At 40.0% G+C, this 23,269-nt stretch overlaps 1 protein-coding gene across 1 annotated transcript in view; it reads left to right on the top strand.

Annotated features, from left to right (window-relative positions):
* The window catches only part of LOC144503538 (activin receptor type-2A), a 138,724-nt gene that overhangs the window by 90,000 nt on the left and 25,455 nt on the right, over positions 1–23,269 (top strand). The window contains exons 2-7 of the mRNA XM_078227998.1: positions 140–347; positions 524–633; positions 6,023–6,177; positions 18,568–18,711; positions 18,844–18,987; positions 22,300–22,445. Of these exons, the coding sequence (XP_078084124.1) occupies positions 140–347; positions 524–633; positions 6,023–6,177; positions 18,568–18,711; positions 18,844–18,987; positions 22,300–22,445 (907 nt within the window). The remainder of the gene's footprint in view (positions 1–139; positions 348–523; positions 634–6,022; positions 6,178–18,567; positions 18,712–18,843; positions 18,988–22,299; positions 22,446–23,269) is intronic.

The following is a 23,269-nucleotide window of genomic DNA, read 5'->3' as shown; positions in this document are numbered from 1 at the left end:
TATTTGCATAGTGACTTACCACGCAAAGAAAATTACCAACTCTATTGTGGGATGCAATTGATTATGTTTTTATATTATTATGTTTTTCCTCCTTTTTCATCAAATTTATCACACCAAATTTAACTTGAATTTTTTTTAGGTGCTATCCTTGGTCGATCTGAAAAGCAAGTATGCATTTTCTATAATGCAGACTGGGAGAAAGACCGAACAAATCAAAGTGGGATTGAGCACTGTGATGGAGAAAAAGATAAACGACGACACTGTTTTGCCACATGGAAGAACAACTCTGGTTCAATAGAAATTGTGAAACGAGGCTGTTGGCTGGATGATTGGAATTGCTATGACAAGTACGTAATAACATTTTGGCGTTTTCATCTCTTTGTACCTACCTATGTAGAAAAATGAGTTATCTGTTCTCTTGAATTGTAAAACTGCTTAATTCTTAATTAAGCATTGTCCAACAAAATTGTAACCATATGGTTGTGAACAAATGTAAAGCGATCTGTGTAATTCTGTTTTGTAGAGGTGAATGTGTTGAAACAAAAGAAAGCCCCGAAGTGTTCTTCTGCTGCTGTGAAGGCATCAAATGCAATGAAAAGTTCTTTTATGTCCCAATCATTCAGGATCTACCATGTAAGTTTTATTTCTCTTTTTAACTGTCAAATGTTTAAATAAATGATCTATAAGAAAGAAAAGAGGGATGACCTTGAAATTTGAATACCAAAATGTAAAATTTTTGTTTTGATTTAATTTTGCAACAGCTTGTTGTGTTGTGCATGTTCATTAACAGATGTAATGGAACCTGCATACAATGGTTTTGGTGTGTTGGATTTTCAATAAAATTCTAAGCTCTTATCATTCAATACTTTGAAACTCAATGCACCTTCCCCTTACTGTTCAGTGAACTGAAGCTATTTTGCTCCCTTGTGGTAGTCTCTTCCCAGCATGCAATGCTTTTAATGGCTTAATGTGAACTTGGATTTTCTTATGATGCGGAACTGTCAAAAAGAAAACTTGCATTTCTGTAACACCTTTCATGACCTCTGGGAGGGAAAAGATGGGGAATTTTGAAGTTTCACTATTGTAATGTAGGAAAATGTGGCAGTCGATTTTTGCACTAACAACAAGTTTGTAACCAAATCATTTGTTTCTGGTGTTGGTTGAGGGTCAGATTTGGCAGTGGTCGAGAACTCCCCTGCTCTTCTTCAAATAATGCTATGAAACCTTTTGCAGCCACCTAAGATTGTAGACCGGACCTCGGTTAAAGTCTCATTTGGAGACCGCACTACTGGTGGTGCAGCGATCCCTCAGAGGCAGAATGCTACTGAGCCAAAAAAAGAGTCCTGGCCTTCATGCTTTACATTTATGAGTCCCTTATAAAATTTGTTTTTGCAAGTCTTTGCAGTTTTTAAAAATTCTTCCTGTTTCAACACTTGCTCTGCTCCAATGTTTTTATTTAATTTTCCCACCCACCAACAAATACGTTCTTCGGCTACATAAGATACTTGCATTGAAAATGAATCTGTTTTTATTTTATGGTAATTTGCATCTCGACATTTTGGCTACGATGCAAATGAGATCAAGCCTTGGAGGAGGTGCAATGCCTACTCCAATCAGCTTGGATCATGTAGATCAAGTCCAAGACAGGAGGTGAGAGCCCTGTCTTGTCAGCTTGGATCGGGAATGTCTCACTTGTTGAGACTTTGAATTGGACTTGATTTGATTGAATTGGGTTAAAAAAAAAAATTGTTGATAGCTGCAGAACATCCAGCTGTGTTTAAATGACTGGCTATTTTTCAATTCCTAAAAAAAAGTGCACAGAAATTTGTATGGGCACATAAGAAAAGGTAGTTTGCATAAGGAGGGGATAGAAGTGTAGGGTGCCAATTGGTGCATAAATATTTCAGTGAAAAAAAAGCCACCCACTCCCTGATGATTTCTTTAAGTTGGGAAGCACTATCCTAGAATTTATTAGTTTTCAACTATTTCCTTGTTCAAAAGGGGAAGCATTCTCATGGCATCCACCTTGTCAAAGCTCCTCAGGATCTTTATATGTTTCCATAAGATCATCTTATTCTTGTAAACTCCAATGCCTATAGGCCCAACCTGTCCAACCTTTCTTCATAAGATAAGTCCCTTCACCCTGGAATGAGTCGGTGAACCTTACTTGAACTGGTTCTAGTGCGGTTAGATCTTTTGTTAAGCAAGGAGACCAAAGCTGTACTCAGTGTTCCAAATGTGGTCTCATCAATGCTCTACAACTGTAAGAGAACTTTGCTTGTTTTATGCTCAATTCCCCTAGTAATGAATGCCAACATTCCATTCACCTTCTAAGTCATCTGTGGTACTTGCATACCAACTTTTTATGAGTCATAAGTGAGAACGCGGAGACCCTACTACACCACTGAGTTCTGCAAACTCTCTCCATTTAAATAATATACTGATTTTATTTTATTCTTCCTGACAAAATGGACATGTTCACATTTTTCCACATACTCCATCTGCCAGATTTTTGGCTACTCACTTAACCTATCTATATCCATTTGCAGACCCCTTACATCCTCTTCACAACCCACTCTTACCTATTGTTGTGTCCACTGGCTCTCCGGCTGCCTCCCTTCCTCTCCAGCTGCCTCCCTCCCTCTCCAGCTGCCTGTCCCCCGCCACTTCCTCCCCCTCTCTCTGAGGGTGAGAGTTTGTGTGTCTGAAAGCTGTGAGTCTATTTTAAATTATTTTTCTTAAGACTGGGTTAAGTACAATAAAAGTTAACCTCAACCTCAGTTGATCAACTGTTTATGGTCACAATGCATGAACCGTTAAACACTTATTGTATTGAGTATATCCATTTCAACACAAAGCTGTGGCAGCCAAACTAGGAGAAGGGATAGAAGGGAGCTATTCTACCCCAGCCACCTGATTATAACAATGGTCTAATCTCTCTAGAATTGTTGTGAAAATCTGTGCTTTGATATTTGAAACAAAGGGTTGTTGCTTTGATCTTGATTAATTGACCCTTCTACTTGCAAAGAAATTAATGGCGAAAGAGAAGTGATTTTTTTGTATTCTCTTTGTTAGATTTCTAAAAGACTGAAGAGCTCTAGTCATTAGCTGGCATTTAGTTATACCATAAAGGAAGACATGAAAAGTTATTCTGGAATAATTACTTGCTGGACAATTTGTAACTGGAAATGAAATGAAGCTTGAAGAAACAATAAAAAAAAGAGAATGCTGGAAATACACAGCAGGTCAGGTAGCACCTGTGGAGAGAGAAAGAGTTGACGTTTCAAGTCAATGGCCTTTCATCAGAACTGGGAAAGTTAGAAATATAATAGGTTTTGAGCAGGTGGTGGGTGGGACAAGGACAGAAGAAGGTTTGTAATAGGATGGAAAACAGGAGAGGTTAAATCTCAAGAGTTAGTTACAGGGCCCAAGGGAATGGTGATCGGGCAAGAAAAGCTTTGGTCTACCTCCTTCCCAAGATCCATAAATAGCATTGCTCTGGTAGACTTTTCATTTCAACTGTTCCAGTCCCACTGAACTGATGTCTTCTTACCTTGACTCCATATTTTTCTCCCCTTGTCCAGTCTTTCCTCACCTAGATCTCCTGCCATCCATATTCTTTAAAAGTTTCCAATCTCTTGCCCCAACCATCCCCCCTTCACCAAGGATGTCTAATCCTTCTACACTTCCATCCCCCACCAGGAGAGTCTGAGGGCTCCCTAGTTTTTTCTTCAACAGAGGCTCAACCAGTTTCCATTGGCCGTCACCCTCACTGGCTGGCTGCACTTGTTCTCATTGAAAGATTTATCCTTCAATTCATCTCACTTCCTCCAAATATAAACTTGAGTATTCGTGTGGGCCCTTGCTATGCTTGTCCTTTTAAGGACTACTTGGGTCTCCTCCCTCAACTCTTACATTGGTGCTGTGTCCTTCTCTCACCCTGAATTGGGTAACATAATTTTGCTTCCACCCTTCTCTTAGTTTCACATGGTCCATCTCCAACTCTCTTCTCCCCCCCCCCCCCCATGTTTCTTTTTTTCTCTTCATGTTTCGGTTTTTTGCATATTTTTGCTCTCATAGAGCAGCATGTCTGCTCTTGGCCTGTCTTTTGTTTCTTGCTCCAGTACAATTACTTTTGGCTCTGTAAGATTCTTCTGTTATTCAATCTCTCCTGTCTTCCACCCTGTCTTTCCTTTGTCCTTATCGCACCTATGCCTTATTCAAAATCTAATGCGACTCTTGACTGCCTGATCCTGCTGAGTTGTTCTAGCATTTTCTGTTTTTTTTCCCAGATTTCCAGCATCTGCAGTTTCCTGTTTCTTAAAAATGTTCCAAGGTCTGAGGTGGTACAGTGGCACAGTGGTTAGCACTGCTGCCAGGGACCCAAGTTTGATTCTAGCGTCAGGTCACTGTCTGTGTGGAGTTTGCACGTTCTCCTCGTGTTTGCATGGGTTTCCTCTGAGTGCTCCGGTTTCCTCCCACGGTCCAAAGATGTGCGGATTAGGTTGATTGGCCATGCTAACTTGCCTCATTGCGTCAGGAGGATAAGCAGGGTAAATGTAGTGTCACAGGGGTAGGGCCTGGGTGGGATTGTTGTTGGTGCAGGCTCGATGGGCCGAATGGCCTGCTTCTGCAGGCCATTATTCTTCTGTGTATATTTATTAGGCAGTTGGATTATATAATATTTGTTTGTTCCACATTTCAGTGTAAATAAATGCAAGTGTTGGTCTTTACGAATCTTATTTTGTACATAGTATTTTCTGTTGAACAGCAGACTAGGTTCTGCAAGACCACGTGCAAAATATAGATTTTTTGAATTGTAAGGAATTTAGCCTGCTTGTGGAAAGCATAGCCATTTGAGCAAAAATCTGTAGCATGGATGAATATTAGCAAGCTTGAATATCTTAAAACAATTTAGTAGCATTTGATTCTGCATCATTTGGAATGATCTAATTCAATTTTTTAATTGACAAACTTGGTGTTTATCCAGAGTCTTGTTTATGAGAGAATTTGAATTTTAGAAGTCACCAGATGTGGCTTGGTTGAGAGTTATACTGCCAATGAATGTTTTTTCGCAGATGTTCAGACTAAAGTTCACTCCCGCATTTTAGCCAGCAGGTGGTGATTTACTTTGGTGCTATATCACTTGAAATATTTGCAATAGGATGGTTTGTTTGCTGAATTTCATTCTTGATTTTCAGAAAGTAAAGCCTAGTTTTCTCCTACAAAAGTACAGAATATTTATCGTTTTGCCTTTTCTAATTCCCATTAAATAGTAAAATTGTGGAAAGAGTTTGGGAATTGAAATTGTGGATATTTGTATTTGCTTTTCCCTCATTTTTCTACATCCCTCCCTCAAAAGCAAGCACAAAGTAGGCTATGTTTATGCAAGTGAAATCTATATTGGGATCTTAAGAACAGTGGTTACCATGAATAGAGAAGAAACTCTCCCCGACTGGAATTGGTATTAATAGGATTAAGGGTATGTTTAATTCTAGGCAAGACATTGGAATAAAACATTAAACAATAAATGTGCTCTCTCACACAATGTGAGATGATTGTATACGATTGTGATTTTCCAGCAATTGCTTAGTAATGTAAAATCCCACTTCACATGAGTTGTGGCTTTTTTTTGTAGACCAACATCAGTAATTGCCTTAAAATCATTTTGTATCCGATTTTCAATCAACCTTTCAATAGCTAAATTTTGTAATTTTGGTTAAAATTTTAACATGGCTACACTGTATTCTATGTATTAATGCTAACTGAATTGTCGTACTATCATCAAAAGTTCTGCAGTTGTTAACTCCAACACGGTTTTTAGTATCTTGTGGTTCCCCAATGGTTAATAATTTTATCGTTGTGTATAGTAACTGAAATGGGACACTTCAATGCTTTTATTTTTATTTAACATTTCAAAACTGGTTCAATCCAATGCTGAGAAGAAGTGATTAAATCTTTAAAATTTGTGTGGATATTTCTGTGACCGAACTCACTTCTTTTACTCTCTCTCCCTCTGCAGCAACATCAAATCCAGTTACACCGAGGCCACCACTGTTCAATATTTTGCTTTATTCACTGGTACCCATCATGGGATTTGCTGTAGTTGTGTTGTTTTCTTTCTGGATGTATAGGCATCACAAACTGGCATATCCACCAATACTTGTACCAACTCAGGTATGGCTCTCAGACTTCTTATTTGTCACTTCATCTTTGCTTGCTCTAATGCATAAAATAAATATTAAAAAGTGCTGTAAGTGAATTTCAAGAGGAGTTTTACAGACTAATGCATCTGACCTTGATTTTTGCCTCTTTGGAGTGCTTCTTGGGAATTCTGATATAGAGCTCCATCCATTAACAAATAAAATTATTGGCATGCTAAACTTAAGAGTCCAGGTTAATGATAGGTCTTACCATTAAGTAGAGCTCTGCACCATGAGCAACAGTTCTTGAAATCACTTGGCTTTATTAATTTACTGCCTTATAGAACTTTCCCCTCCTCCTCATTGTTTTTAACCTGGCTATAACCAGGTTTGAAAGTTATAAAAGGATATGGAGTCAAGGCAGGCAGATGGAGTTAAAGTACAGATCAGCCATGGCTGATTCTCGCTGAATGGCAGAACAAGCTTGCAAGACTGATTGGCGTATTCCTATTGTTGCTATGTTACCCTAAAGTGCAATTGGGTTCTATGCAATTTAAGGTTTAATGTGAATTTCAATTGGCTCATTATCATTCGACATAATTTTGCCACTAGCCTCAAAAGAACAACTGTATGAATGACTAATAGCCAAGTCTCCTTTATTTTCTTACTACCTTGAGTAGAATCAACATAACTTGGCAAGCACAAATTAGGTGCCACAAGTGCTGTGTGTGTGTACTGCCTACACAATCTGATCTTCCCTGTTTTTGCTCAGCGTTGTTGTTTTTGGGAGCTATAAAAATAGTAATTATAGCAGTACTTCTCCAATGAAATGAGTCACCTGCTGCAGGCAGTCGGTCAAAGGTTGAGCTGCATTTGAAGGCGATTAAGAATTTTGGCATCCATGTCTGCCTTGGTCGTTTGGAAGCGCCCAAGAAATGGAAAATAGGCCACGTTCTCCAGAATCCTGTCATTGATCTTAATTGATGGAGGAGATGTTGTGTTTTAGGAACTGGTTGGCAGAGTCTTCCAGTAATAGGCCCACTTTCTCATCTGCTTTGGAGGAGTTATTGACAATGACAAGGGAGTCGTTTGAGTGACTGGGCACGCTTCTGCATAATGGAATTCAGTGACTGAAATTGAAGTACCGCCAGTGGTGGCTTTGCGAGATCCACCAATAACAATTGGCAAGAAAAACAAACCAATATGCCCTGCATCAAAGCACTAATTCAAAACTGCTGGGTGGGACATGTCATTCATATGCCTGACATCAGACTCCCAAAGCAGCACCTCTACTTGGAAGTAGCAGGAGGACAACGGAAATGCTTTTATGGTGTTCTCCAAGCACCCCTGAAGAGGTCCTACATTTCTGTTGACTTTACGAAGTTCCTGGCTTGTGACCAACTTAAATGAAGAAGCCTCATTCGAGAAGGTAGAGAATACATTGAATGATTCAGTTGGGCACACGGAGATGAAGTTGCGGTATCAGAGAGAGCAACAAACCTCCCAACATATCATCTACCTGACCCTTCAACCATACTACCAAATAAACCTGTTGGACTTTAACCTGACGTTGTGAGACACCTTTGTGTCCCTCCAACCATTACCACCCCTGCCTGTGGCAGAGTCTGCAAATCACACATTGGACTTATTGACCATCTCAAAAAACATTGAACTGGAGTGAAAGTAAGTCATCCTCTTCGGAGGTCCTATTGTTGCAATAGTATTACCACTTAACACATGCATGTCAAGGTACAACTACTTTAAAGCAAAGCCAACAGAACTAAAACGTAAACGAAAATAAAAAGAAGAAAATGCTAACTAATGCTAGAGGGGAAAATCTGAAACTAAAAACATTTAAGTGATAGGACAGCAGGGTTGTCGTCCTTTCTAAATGTAACTCAGTTAATGTTTCAAGTGTGGATGCCTTGTCAGAACTGGCTGACAAGATGTAATCTTTAAATCATAGACTGGTGCATGTGTATTTGTTGCATATCAAATTACCAGAGCTTAGTCATTTTTGAGTTTGTCAGGATCAGTTTCCTAAGTTGTTAGTGCCCTCTGCTGTTTGTGAAAATATATATCCTGGAGCTGGAGTTCTGCAATTCATAGAATCATAGAATCCCTACAGTACAGAAGGAGGCCATCCGGCTCATCAAGTCTGCACCGACCACAATCCCACCCAGAACCTGTTCCCATAACCCCACATATTTGCCCTGCGAATCCCCCTGACACTAGGGTCAATTTAGCATGGCCAATCAATCTAACCCGCACATCTTTGGACTGTGGGAGAAAACCAGTGCACCTGGAGGAAACCCACTGACACTGGGAGAATGTGCAAACTCCACGCAATCTGACCCGAGGCCGGATTTGAACCTGCGTCCCTGACGCTGTGAGGCAGCAATGTTAACCACTGTACTACTGTGCCAAAATGTAATAATTGTAGAAATGTAATAATTTTCTTCAGTTAAGTTTATCATGAAGTTTAGATTTTCTTTTTACTTGACAATACCTACATGTTCTGTGTCAAATACCAATATATATTACTATATAACTACAACAATAGAATAGTGTAGTCTGTCTTATGTCAGTGCACTTTCTTCCAAGGAAATGTCTGAATGCAGGATTTTCTTTTGACCATTTTCTATGCAGAGTTTGGACTTGAGTTTCAACATAAAGTTGGATCATTGTTTTAGTGGCTGTAAAGAGAATTTTTAAACCCAAGAAATGATTGATGTGTTAATCAACCATCTCTCCCTACTGTTTTCCACAATGATCAAGCAATGAGCTGGTAAGCAGACAGATCCCTTGTAGTGAAATTGCAGTGCATGACCTTGCAGTCCTGTGAGTGGGATAGAGTGTCGAGAGGACCAGTACCAGGTTAGCTCAGTTGCGAAGGGTGAATGACCACGGTGTGGGTGAGAGCCACACCGAGCAAGGAAGAGCTGAATGAAGATTCGAACAATCAGCCCAGATAAGATTGTGATTATAACTGGCATTTCTGGGAGTTGCTGAATGACAAATTGAATAAAAAGCAAAGAAACTGTGGAATACCATAATTGGAGGATGGCCTGATTCAGTTCAGCATGCTCACAAATACTTGAGACTGTTCTGGCCTTAAGCAGGAAAGGTAGGCATCTCCCGGAGAGTAACTTTTTCAAGGTAGGGAGGTGGTCATACCAAAATCCTTTTGACCTAATATTCTTCAACAACTTTGTTACTCTCATGGGCATAGATTGGATGAGAAGACTCGCAAGAGAGTGTATTGGCCATGTATGAAAAAGTACATTGAAGTCACAGCTAAGAAGCGCAAAGCATGTAAAGAATATATGCCAAGTCAGCATATGAAGTTCCTTCCAATCCTTGGTCCAAAATCACATCCGACCTTTTTCATGTCCATGATATTAACTTCATTATTATCGTTGATTACTTTACTAAGTACCCCATTATTTGACAGTTGCACAATACATCAAGCACAACTGTTATGCACACACTAAGTACTTTATTCAGTTTATTTGGTGTGCCTGAAGAGAACATTACTGATGACAGATCACTATATAGGAAAGCTATTTTGGGATATTTGTGAGAAATGGAATATCAATCACACCACTACTTATATCATTACCCTAGATCTAATGGCCAAGCTGAACAAATGATTCTCATGGTAGAATCTCTCATTCTCAAATGTAAGTTAAGCAAGATCTTCACATTGTAATTTTCCATCTGAGAGTGATACCTTTTAATTGCAACTATTCCATCACCAGCATAGCTCGTGTTTGGCAGACCAGAGCATACCAATTTTCCTGCTCTTATAAACTGAAAAGCACATTTTAAAACCATAAGAGAAGATGAGCAATGTGCCTGATTAAAAATGCAGGCACAAAATTGCCAAATTTACAATTGGGACAGGCTTGCATCCAGGACCTACAGAAGATATGTGGCATTCAGGTGAGATGACAAGGATTTGCTCAGAACCAAAGTCCTATGAAGTCATTACCAAAGGCAAGTTTTGAGATGTACCCAAACACAAATTGGATCCATTCCAACTCTTAAACCACTGTACGATCCTACTGCATCTAGGAAAGATCCCAGGTGCAACCAGGAACAACATCGAAGAATGACAATCCGCAAGATCACTGTAAGCAATTAAAGAAACCTCCAGACTAAGTTACCATTACAAGATCTGGATGTACCAGCAGATTACATTTACGCTTTAGAGACTCCGATTCATCAGTGCATTCTATACACTTCTGTAATGGTAATTAAATATGAAGATTTATTGTAAATAGCTATATTTCTTTAGAAAGGGTTATGTTGTAATATGCCTTTAGGAAATATCAGAATGACATCACAATGAAGAAACATCATGTGATCCAGTTTTTGTATCATTTTTGCTTTGAGTGGAGCATACACGCTGCCCTGATGTCTTGTGCTTTTTACCTATGTATAACTGTTCTCATATGCTGGTTTTAATGAATGAACCCACAACATGCTTACCAAATCTCTTATGAGCAATTGTTGCCTTGTACATTATATAAGCTCAAGGACTTGCATCATTATATGAACATGATAATGATCAGATCCAGCTGATGCCGGTGCCCAGTTTTGGATGTCTTCATCACACCTTGTTGCATGGTTTGTTCTGAAAGAAGGTGTTAGTTATACATGGTCTGTGCACAAAAGCTCAAGTCATCTCTGTGCATTCTTGTGCATCTTTCCCAAGCCATGACGTATGAGGCAGATTGACATGTCTCATTGCTCATGCTTGCGCTTACTTTGAAATCTCCCAGTAGATGAAGATGTTCTAACTTTGGGATACTGCTGCTAGCAGTGTCAAACTCCTCAAGGGTCTTTGGCCTCTGTAGTGGAGCACAATATTGGGGCATAGATACTCCTGAGGTTAACTGGCTCTCTTTCGAGTTAAGAGGGAAATGGAGAGAACGCATTTTGAATCCTTTGTTGGGTGTCGTATCATTGAGGGTAGCAAGTTCCTTACGGACAAGCCTGTACCATGCTCACATTTCCTTTGTGTTTTTCCCTGTCAGATGAACATGCAATGTTTGTCTTTCAGTGACCCGCTCACAGTGAGCCTTGCCTCTTGCAGGGAATCTCTTTCAATATTCAGCCCATCAATTTACATGCCAGTCACAGCTGTCTTGCGCACATTATCAAGTTACAAATTGACTTTCAACTTTGTGCACATGATGCTGACAAGCAAGCTTGCCTAAAGGTAAAATGCTGGAAGCAGTACTGAAAACATGCTCCAGGACTAGTTGTGTCCCTCGCAGGAAGACTAAAAAGTAGGACAGTTGATGAACAGTGGTATTTATTTAAGGAGATATTCAAGTCCTCCCAACTAAAATATATTTCAGAAGGAAGGAAATGTGGTAAGAGGGGGTAAAGACTTCCATGGCTAAGCAAGGAAGTTATGGATAACATAAAGATAAAAAGTAAGGGATACCGTATTGCAAATACCAGTGGCACATTGTAAGATTGAGAGGCTTTTAAAGATCAATGAAGGCTCACTAAAAGAGAAATAAAAAGAGCAAAGGTAAACTATGAAAGAAAACTAGCGCAACATATAAAAACGGACAGCAAAAGCTTCCATAAGTATATAAAGAGGATGAGAGCAGCTAAAGTGAATATTGCTCCTTTGGAAGATGAGGCTGGGGAATTGATGGTGGGGAATGCAGAAATGGCTTGAGACGCTAAATCAATATTTTGCCTCAGTTTTCACAGTGGAGGACACAAGAATCATCTCAATAGTGTAACATAAAATGCAGGAAAGGGAGGTACTTAGATCTATAATCATCACTAGGAAAAGCGTACTGAGCAAACTATTGGGATTGGAGTCAGGCAAGCCCCTGGGGCCTAATGGCCTACATCCTAGGGTCTGAAATGAAGCAGCTTTGGAGATGGTGGATCCATTGGTTACAATATTCCAAAATTCCCTGGATATGGGAAAGGTTCCGGTCGATTGGAAAAATGCTAATATAACATTCAAAAAGGGAGGCAAAATATAGGAAACCAAAGGTCAATTAGTTTAATATTTGTCATTGGGAAATTGTTAAGAATCCATTATCAAGGAAATAACAGGACATTTAGAAAGTTAAAAGGCAATCCATCTGAGTCAGCATGGTTTTATAAAGGGTAAATAATGTTTGACTAATTTTCTCGAGTTCTTTGAAGGTGTAACAAAGTGGATAATGGGGATCCTGGAGATGTGGTATATCTAGCAGGCATTTGGTAAGGTGCCATACAAAATACACAAGGTTAGTCCATGTGGGATATGGGGTAATTTATTAACTTGGATTGAGGATCAGCTAACCAACAGAAATTAGAGAATCTGGCTACATTAGTCTTTTTCTGGTTGGCAAGATATAACTAGCAAGATGCCACAGGGTTCGATCCTCAGGCCCCAACTATTTACTATCTATATTAATGACAAGGATGCAGGGATAGTTAGTACCACAACCATAAAAAAGACACTAAAATAGGTGGGATAATAAGGTGCGATAATGAAATGAGAAATTTACAAATGGATATGGATAGGTTAAATGAATGGGCAAAATTTGGCAGATGGAGTTTAATGTGAATAAGTGAGAGGTTATCTATTTTGGTAGAAAAAATGCCAAGTAAAATGATCTAAATGGAGAGTAACTTCAGAGTGCTTGGGTGCAAAGGGATCTTGGTGTCCTTGTGCATGAATCGCAGAAAATTGCTATGCAGGTGCAGCAGATAATAAGGAAGGCAAATGGAGTCTTGGCATTTATTGCTAAAGGAATAGAATATAAAAGTAGTGAAGTGTTGCTACCGCTGTACAAAGCATTAGTGAGACTGCACTTCGAATATTGTGTACAGTTTTGGTCTCCTTACCTGAGGAAGGATGTAGTTGCATTGTAGGCGGTTCAGAGGACGCTCACTAGATTGATTACAGAGATGAGGGGTTTGTCTTGTGAAGAGAGATTGGGCAGTTTAGGCCTATTCTCCCTGTAGATTAGAAGAAAGAGATGATCTAATTGGGATGTACAATATGATACCGGGGATTGACAAAGTAGATGTGGAGAGGATGTTTCCTCTTATAGGGCAATCAAGAACAAGAAGTCATAGTTTTAGGATAAGGGATGGCACATTCAAAACAGATGAGGAGCAATTACTTCTCTCAAAGGATCGTGAGTCTGTGGAATTCACTATCCTAGAGCATGGTGGATGCCAGAACATTGAGTAAATTTAAGGAAGAGGTGGACACATCTTTAATTAGTAAGGGTTTAAAGAGCTATGTGGAGTTGGGGCCAAGATGAGATCAGTTATGATCGTATTAAATGGTGGAGCAGGCTCGAGGGGCTAAATTGCCTGCACCTAGTTCTTATGTTCTGATGTCATCAGGAGTGTGATGGAAGATGCCATCATCAGTGCTATCAGGTGGAACTTAAACAACAATAAACTCCTTTCGGTTTCCCAGTTTGGGTTCCGCCAGGGCCACTCAACACCTGACCTCAATATAGTCTTGGTCCGAACATAGGCAAAGGAACTGAACATAGAATGACTACCCATGATATCAAAGCAGCATTTGACTGGGTGTGGAACACTCCACTGGCTGGAGTCATGCTCAATAGAAAGTAAGCTGTAGTTGTTGGATGCCAGATACAGGGTTTCACTGCAAGAGTTCCTTAAGGTAGTGTCCTCAGCCCAACCACAGAATACAGTGCAGAAAGAGGCCATCTGGCCCATCAAGCCTGCACCAACTCTCCGAAAGAGTATCCCCCCCAGATCCTCCCCTCTGCCTGTCCCCATACCTCCGTGCATTTACCACAGCTGATCCACCTAACCTACACATCTTTGGACTGTGGGAGGTTACCGGAGCAAACCCACACAGACATGGGGAGAATGTGAAAGCTCCACACAGTCACCCAAGGCTGGAATCGAACCTGGGTCCCTGGCACTGTGAGGTAGCAGTGCTATCCACTGTGCCAGCTGCTTCACCAATGACCTCCTCTCCACCATTAGACCAGACCTGGGGATATTTGCTAACAATTGTGCACTGTTAAATACCATTCACAACTTCTCGGACTAAAGGAGTCTACTACATGCAGCAAGACCGGGACAATTTTCAGGCCTGGACTAATGTGTGGCAGAAATGTTACATGCTACTTAAGTGCCAGGGAATGACCATCTCCAATAAGTGAGAATCTAACCATCAACCTTGACATTCAGTGGCATTACCATCACTGAATCTGTCCCCATCAACATCCTGGGATTATCAGGACCAGAAACTTAACTGAACTACCAATATAAATACTTCTGTCCCAAGAGCAGTTCAAAGGCTGGAAATTCTGTGGCAGGGTAGTGACTCCTCCTGACTCCCCAAAGCCTCGCATCTACAAAGCAAAAGTAAGGAGTGTGGTGGAAAATTTTCAATTTGGTGATAAATACCTATTTCATGGTTCACAGTAATATTTTTAGAGGTGATTTTTAGTTCTGACAAGATTAAAGTTAACTATAAAAAGTGAAATAAATGCAACCAAAGCAGCTTAAAGACAAGTATCCTTCAAAGGTTGGGGCCATATTGACTTAAGGGGTTAACAGCTAGAAAGGTAAAATCATAAAAGAGCTGATGGGCTAACTTAGCTGGAGGAATTAGAGAAGAGTGATCTATGTTGCTGGCAAAGGAATGCAGCTCAGAGTTGTTTTGTTTTGGGAGTTAAAGCTACAATTATTTTAAAAGCATTCAGTGAGCCCTGGAAAACTATGTCGTCATGGAGATGAGTGGAGCTTAAAGTTCTAGGGTTTCAGTTTAACTGTTTGCTGGGGGAAGTGAGTGTTCTGTAGCAGGGCAAAAGGCACTGCTGATAACAGGTTCCAGGAAGTAAAATATTGTTGTTAGCTGATTCAGGAGAAGTCCCAGGAGCTGTTTGATAGCACTGTACAGTTAAGGTTCTGGGAAGTTGGAAGGAGATCACAGGCTCCTTGCTGGAAAAGTTAGGACTCAAAAGAGACCCTGGTAGCCATTTATAGCTTAGTGTAGCTGGAGAAGTTAGAATTTGGTGAAATCCAGGTGCCGTGCCAACCCAGTGAAGCTAACTGGCTATTAAAGAGCTGAAATTGTGCCTGTAAGTTTGGAGTCCACATGAGTGAGATGAGATTGATTGACTATTTAGTGACATCTAGGTGGGTTGTTGAGAAATTGGTGAACTCTTTTGGTCTGCCATTTATTGTGCAGTGTGATGCGTTTGACCAGTATGCCTGTTAATACAAGTGTTCCTCATATTAACCCTGAATGTTAGAATATAATTGTAAATTGTTTTATCTTTCTGACTTCGAATAGTAACGGTTATTTTTATTTGTTCAAAACCCGTGCAATCTTCTGGCTTTATTCTCTTAGCAAGTATCTTGAATCTCAAATGTCTACTTCAAACAAATTAGTTTTTGACCAGATAGTACGACATATTTGGTGGTCTGGCCAAGGAACATTACAACTTGCCTGAATGAGTGCAGCTCCAACACCTGAGAAGCTCAACACAATCCAGGACAAAGGCACCCCATCCAGCACCTTAAACACTCACTTCTTCCACCACCGGCACACAGTGGTAGCAGTGTATACCATTTACTAGATGCACTGCAGCAACTAGCCAAGGCTCCTTCAACAACATCTTCCTCAACCACATGGAATGACATGGATAGCAGACACATGGGAATACTAGTGCCTGCAAGTTCTCCTTCCAAATCTCCCACCATTCCGACTTGGAACTATATCACTGCATGTGCACTATTAATGGATCAGAATCCTGGAACTCCCTCTGCAGCAACATTGTGGGTTTACCTACGCAACATGGACTGCAGCAGCTCAAGAAAGTGGATGATCACCATCCTGAAGGCAGTTAAGGATGAGCAACGAATGTTGCCCTTCCCAGCGATATTTCATTGGATATGAGCAATGTTTTTTTTCTTAAATTGAGATACAGATGCTATTGAAACAGGATGAGTATCGAAGATAGATCCAAAATCTGTAAGGTTGTATTTCCAACATTTGCAGAAGTTCTTTGCCCTCTCCACCTGTTATGTGTCTCCACCCCTATCATTAACTGGGTGAGGTGGTCCTTTTTATTATTTACTCCATGGACACTATTGATGTCACTATAACAGTTGACTTAGCAAGGAAACTTCCAGGCATCCCAGTCCAAATTGCCAAGTATATCCTTTAATGGACGTTTTGCATGAATCTGGTTTTTAAAAAAAATAAGTTTTAGGTTATAAAGGGCATGATTGCTTTCTAAATAATTCTGTATCTGATTATTTGTTACCTAAATTTCTATTCAATAACATTGAATGACAATATAATTACATAGCACCTTTAATATTAAGGATATGCCTAATGTCTCAGCAGCTTCATCCAAAGCCACAGTGACAGCTGAATGGTTTTGTTTCTGTGTTATAATATTTCATAGTAGTTGACATTTATCTTTTAAAGCAATTTTTAATTCAAATTTTTAAACAATTAAAATCAGCATAAATAAGCTTTTGGTACTGTCATAATTTGGCATCTTTGTTTTGTTTTTGTTTGGATGTCAGCTGGGAAAGTCCTTTATTTCAATCAATATTAGTGATGGTATCTTTTTAGAAGCTAGTTTTTAGTTCTGCATCTACCATCCAGACACACTCTACTTGAAACAATGGACTTTGGATGTTATTTAGGTGTTCAAAATAATTTTGCCTAAGCACTCAGTTTTCACCAACTCTATGTAGCTTTTGGTCATTTTCAGTCTTGTGTGCTCTGGGTTGGTGTTGTAGAGAGCATCAACCGTACACCATTCGCCAATATTATTGGTCGTGCAATCTTGCAGCTATTGAAATGGGTCTGCAAGTTAGCTTGTGCCAGCTATTGAAACAAGATGGCAGTTAGATAAAATTACATCATGTCCCCTCCCAGAACATTCTTCATTTGCTTAAACTATTTTTATCTGTTTTGGCTTCATGCTTTCTCCAGACAGTAATTTCTTTTGCTTTTCTTTTCTCAAGCATGCCTTTCATATAGAGATAGAGGTAAGATAAGTTTAACTTGGAACTCTGAAGGTTTTTTTTCCCAATAGATTATCTGAAGCACTCACTTTTTTCATCTCCAATGTACCAAAGGAGATTTTTTTTTCCAACTGTGATACTGCTGCATGAGGCCAATCATTCTAGTTTTATCATGGAACATTTAATATGGGCTTAAAAAAAACCTTTAAACATAATTGATTAAAATGATGGCATAGTTCTTCTCTGAAAAAGCCTACATCGTTACTATTTAACCACAGAACTGGAATACAATGTTACTAATTCTCAATTTACAGCCCAAATTTTTGAATTTCAATTAAATCACCCTCTCGTGCATAAGTTTGAAAACCTTTTACATTACTGATTGTGTCCTACTAGAAAGAAAATTATTTTATACAATTAAACAGTACATTTTCAGAAGCAGTATCCTATGTCTTTGTAGATTCTGAAACATGAGATGGAATCCTCTGTGTCCCTTCAATTGTAAATATATTTTTGTCACGCATGAGTTCTTTTAATTTTTTTAACCCCCGCCCCCTCCAACATTTCTGCATTGAATACAATTTGATTAATTGTGCAAAACCTGAAGGTGACAATCATTTTGAAATGCTTCTTTTTAATGGATCTTACTTTCGGGCTTTGTTGAAAACTTTGCCATGAATTCACTTATTAATGGATTATTTTTGTTCATAGTATCTGAATTGTCAAACTATCCCTCCCTTTCTGGTTTGGCTCATTGTGTGGTAACCAAAAGCACAGTGACTTCTGTAAACAACTAAGTTGTGCATGAGAGTTTCCCAGTGTATCCTTCTCCCCTTTCTGCTGCAAAGCTTTCTTCACTCATTCTCTACAACACATCCAACGTAGGGGACATATGCGGAAATCCTTGGTATGAATTTGTTGCATCACTTTATGATACCAACTCAATGTGCTAAATTGAAAATTAATTGATATTAAAATGTAACAACTATAATGGAATGAATACGTTGTTAGCATTTCAGGTTTGACAAATACTGAACAAGCAGTATCTAATGAAAGAATATAATAAATAAGCTACTTTGGGTAGCAATCTTCTGAAAAATTCTAAATGTGAAGTAAATTGGCTACGTGCAATAGATTTGAAGTGATAACAGATTTTGAAGAAAAACTTTAAATCATACACCGTTTTATCTTGGATCTTCAAATTATTTTTTTTTAATTCTAAGGACAACATTTAGCAGACCACGCAAACATACAATTTATTTTATATTGTTACTGCAGAACAAAATTGAGCAGAGATTTTATAGAATCATTTTTGGAAACACTTCTGATTGTTGTTCTTTCATTTACTTTAATACTCTTGTGTGCAGTTATCAACTTGTTCTTAAAACTTTATTCAAACCTTACTTCCTAGGATCCAGGGCCAATACCACCTTCTCCATTGCTTGGTCTAAAACCATTGCAGTTACTAGAACTTAAAGCCAGAGGGCGCTTTGGTTGTGTGTGGAAAGCTCAACTGCTGGATGAGTATGTGGCAGTTAAAATATTCCCAATTCAGGTAAAGTGCTTGATTATTTTCTCCTCGTTTGCCACCCCCATGAAACGTGTTTACAAAAACACTTATCCTTCTGTATAGAGGCTAGTTTGTTTAGTAATATTTTACAGTGCTGTAATGTTTCTGTTTTTGTAGGACAAACAGTCCTGGCAAAATGAATATGAAATATACAATCAACCTGGAATGAATCATGAAAATCTTCTGCACTTCATTGGTGCCGAGAAAAGAGGCACAAACATCGATGTGGAGTTGTGGTTGATATCTTCCTTTCATGAAAAGGTAGAGGGATTGTAGATTTTGGGAAAGTTCTTTTTAGCTGCTTTGGTAACGATACTTGGGACAGAACTGGATTTCTGTCGATAGTCAAAAGAAATCAGCTTAGTTTCAATGAAATCATTATAACCCAGCACTGCAAATTATTTTCTCTAGACTCTTTTTTGATTTGATTTATTATTGTCACATGTATTAGTATGCAGTGAAAAATATTGTTTCTTGAGTGCTAAACGGACAAAACATACCGTTCATAGAGAAGGAAACGAGCGAGTACAGAATATAGTGTTACAGTCATAGATAGGGTATAGAGAAAGATCAGCTTAAGTCTGATGGCAACAGGGAAGAGGCTGTTTTTGAGTCGGTTGATACATGTCTTCAGACTTCTGTATCTTTTTCCGGATGGAAGAAGGTGGAAGAGAGTATGTCTGGGATGAGTGGGGTCTTTGATAATGCTGGCTGCTTTTCCGAAGCAGCGGGAAGTGTAGACAGTGTCAATGGATGAGAGGCTGGTTTGAGTGATGGACTGGGCTTTATCCACGACCCTTTGTGGTTTCTTGCAGTCTTGGACTACGCTTCCTGAAGTCGATGATTCTCTCCTTTGTTTTGTTGACATTGAGGGAGAAATTATTATTGTCGCACCAGTTCACCAGATTCTCTATCTCTTTCTTGTACGGTGTCTCGTCATTGTTTGAGATCCGACCCACAACGGTGGTGTCATCAGCAAACTTGAAAATTGAGTTGGAGAGGAATTTGGTCATATAGTCATAGGTGTATAAAGAATATAGTAAGGGGCTAAGGACACAGCCTTGCGGAGCACTGGTGTTGAGGATGATTGTGGAAGAAGTGTTGTCGCCTATCCTTATGACTGTGGTCTGTGGGTTAGGAAGTCTAGGATCCTGTTGCAGAGGGAGGAGCTGAGCCCCAGGCCACGAAGTTTGGCAATGGGTCTCGTAGAAATAATGGTGTTAAAGGCTGAGCTGTAGTCTATGAATAGGAGTCTGACATAGGGGTCTTTGTTATACAAGTGTTCCAGGGTTGAGTGTAGGGCCAGGGCGATGGCGTCTGCTGTAGACCTGTTGTGGCGATAGGCGAACTGTAGTGGATCCAGGCAGTCTGGGAGACAGGAATTGATTTGTGCCATCACTAACCTTTTGAAGCACTTCATAATGATGGATGTCAGAGCCACCGGATGATAGTCATTAAGGCACGCTGCCTGGCTTTTCTTTAGTACCCGGATGATGGTTGTCTTCTTGAAGAGGTAGGGACCTCAGATTGGTGTAAAGAGAGGTTGAAGATGTCTGTGATTACCCCCGCCAGCTGTTCCATGCAGGACCAGAGTGCTCATCCGGGTACCCCATCTGGGCTAATTGCTTTCCATGGGTTGACTTTTGAGAAGACTGCTCTGATTTCGGCAATGGTGACCTCGGATACGGGTTCGTCTGAGGCTTCCGGGTGGAGGGTATGCTCTCGCTGACCACTTGCTTAAAACGGGCATAGATTGTGTTGAGCTCATCGGGGAGAGGTGCGTTGGAGCTGGGGATTTTACCTGTCTTCATCTAGTGGCCTGTTCTGTCTTATAGACCTTGTTATAGTCGGTGGGAGTCCGTGTGGCTAGCCTGGGATTCTAGCTTGGTCCGGTACTGTCTTTTGGCATCTTTGATGGATCTCTGTAGATCATATCTGGCTTTTTTATGTAGGTCAGGGTTGCCTGACTTGAACACCTCAGACCTGGACTTCAGCAGACAGTGGATATCCCTGTTCATCATGGTTTTCGGTTGGGAAACACATGGATTTGCTTTTTTTGGCACAGTCTTCTACACACTTACTAATGAAGTCAGTTATTGTAGTGGTGTACTCGTTCAGGCTGGTCAGAGTTTTTAAATACTGACCAGTCGACTGACTCTAAGCAGTCCTGTAGGAGATCATCCGATTCCTCAGACCAACATTGCATAACTTTCTTTGACAGATTCTCCTGTTTCAGTATTTACTTGTAAGCCAGGAGCACAGCCTTATGGTCTGATTTACCAAAGTGTGGGCAGGCGATAGAGTGGTAGACATTTTTGATATTTGTGTAGCAGTGGTCTAGGATGTTTGGGCCTCTGGTGGAACAGGAGATGTATTGGTGATACTTGTAGGTTCCAAAACTGATCATATGCTCATTTAATCTTATGAACTTGGTGCCTGGCCAAGCAAGCTCCACGTTTTGAAGCTTTTAAAATTTATAGATTGATTTGGCTACATTAATGATGTCTTCTGAGGTGGTTTTCAGCCATCGAAAAAAAACCCTGTCTACCTTTTAACTTGTCAGTAGTGATGAAATATTATGGAATTTTTATTTTCTCAATTTTTCATCACATTTTCTAAATGTTTAATGTTGGACCGAATATACCATAATTACATGTTCCTAGAGGAGATGAAGACTTGGAGCTAGACCATAACTTTATAACTGGCATTATTGACTCAGAGTCAATCTCATTTATTCAGATTAATGGTCACCAACCTGAAAGCTTAACTCTTTCTCTCTACAGATGCTGACTGACCTGCTACATATTTCCAACATTTTCTGTCTTTATTTAATTCATGATTGAAATTCTTGCATACAAACAAGTAACACAGAAGAATCTTAATCATTAAAATTATTTGATCCTGCATTCCAGTCATAATTTCCATTGCTCCATTCTGGAGGTGCCAAAAGGACAATACATTTCTTTTCTTTTTGCACAAAGTTAGGGAGGATGGGTCAAGCATTTTTTAAAGATTATAAAGTTTAAAGTTTATTTTATTAGTGTCACAATGCCTACATGAACACTGCAATGCAGTTACTGTGACAATCCCCTAGTCGCCACACTCCGGCACCTATTACACTGAGGGGGAGTTTATCATGGCCAATGCACCTAATCAGCACGACTTTTGGACTGTGGGCGGAAACCGGAGCAGCCGGAGGAAACCCATGCAGACACGGGGAGAACGTGCAAACTTCGCACAGACAAGCTGGGAATTGAACCCGAGTCCCTGGCGCTGTGAAGTAGCTGTGCTAACCACTGTGTCACCATGCTGCCTCAAGCAGACTGGCAAAACCTGTAAATTTGCATTTTGTTGACCCATCCTCTCGCCTGAAGAATTATTTTATGTTATGGGAAACCAAAAAAAGCACTTAACTAAAACGAAATGTGAAAATAAAGAATATATTTTTGTAGTAAATCTGCAATTAATTAACATCACTTTATGTATTAGAAGTCTGAAGAAAATTATGAAGCTAAGATCTTTCCTGGTTGAAGTCTGCATTTACCCAAAGTATTTACTTTGTTTTGCCTTCAGGGTTCCTTGACAGATTATCTGAAAGCTAATGTGGTTACTTGGAATGAATTATGCCATATTGCTGAGAGCTTGGCCAGAGGCCTAGCTTATCTTCATGAAGATAAACCTGGTTTAAAAGATGGACACAAACCTGCCATCGCTCACAGGTATGCCTGGCTTACTGATGTCCTTAAATCCTATTTCTGAGCTTAATTAGATAAGCAGTTAAATTTGGAATCTGGTCAAAAATCTAGAACTGGAACACCCAGATAGTTTGGTCTTTTCTTTTTTCTACAGTTATTGTTCTTGGTTTGCTTGGCTCTGAGTCAGATGATTATGACATCAAGCCATGCTCTGGAACTTGATTATATGGGCTGGATTTTCCAGAGTTGGGCCGGCTCAATTTTAAAATAGCGGAATTCCACGATTCCCATGTTGGCAGCTTGTGCTGGTGGGGGCAGGAAGCCTGCACCTTGCACTCCCAACCTGGCCTATTTCATTGCAGGAGCAGTTATCTCAGAACTTCCCGCAATTTTCATGGAATTGGGCCAGCTTCTCAAGCAAGGTGGCACGGCAGTTAGCACTGCTGCCTCACAGCGCCAGGGACCCACATTCGATTCCCGGTTTGGGTCACTGTTTGTGTGGAGTTTGCACATTCTCCCCATGTCTGCCTGGGTTTCCTCTGGGTGCTCCGGTTTCCTCCCACAGTCCAAAGATGTGCGGCTAGGTAGATTGACAATGCTTAATTGTCTCTTAGTGTCAGGGGGACTAGGGTAAATGCATGGGGTTATGGGAATAGGAGCTGGGTGCGATTGTGGTTGGGTGGGATTGTTGTCGGTGCAGACTCGATGGGCTGAATGGCCTCCTTCTGCACTGTAAGATTCTGTGATTCTATGAATCATGGTTTACAGAGCCTCAGCGCAGTTGTGATCCATAGTCTGGATTTGGGAATCTTTTGAATGGTGCATTACCCTTGCACCATTCCCCTGTA

Source organism: Mustelus asterias, chromosome 14 (genome assembly GCF_964213995.1).
Source record: "Mustelus asterias chromosome 14, sMusAst1.hap1.1, whole genome shotgun sequence".
Classification (NCBI taxonomy): domain Eukaryota; kingdom Metazoa; phylum Chordata; class Chondrichthyes; order Carcharhiniformes; family Triakidae; genus Mustelus; species Mustelus asterias.
Note: the sequence above shows the minus strand (reverse complement) of the source record. Positions and strands in the feature narration are given on the sequence as shown.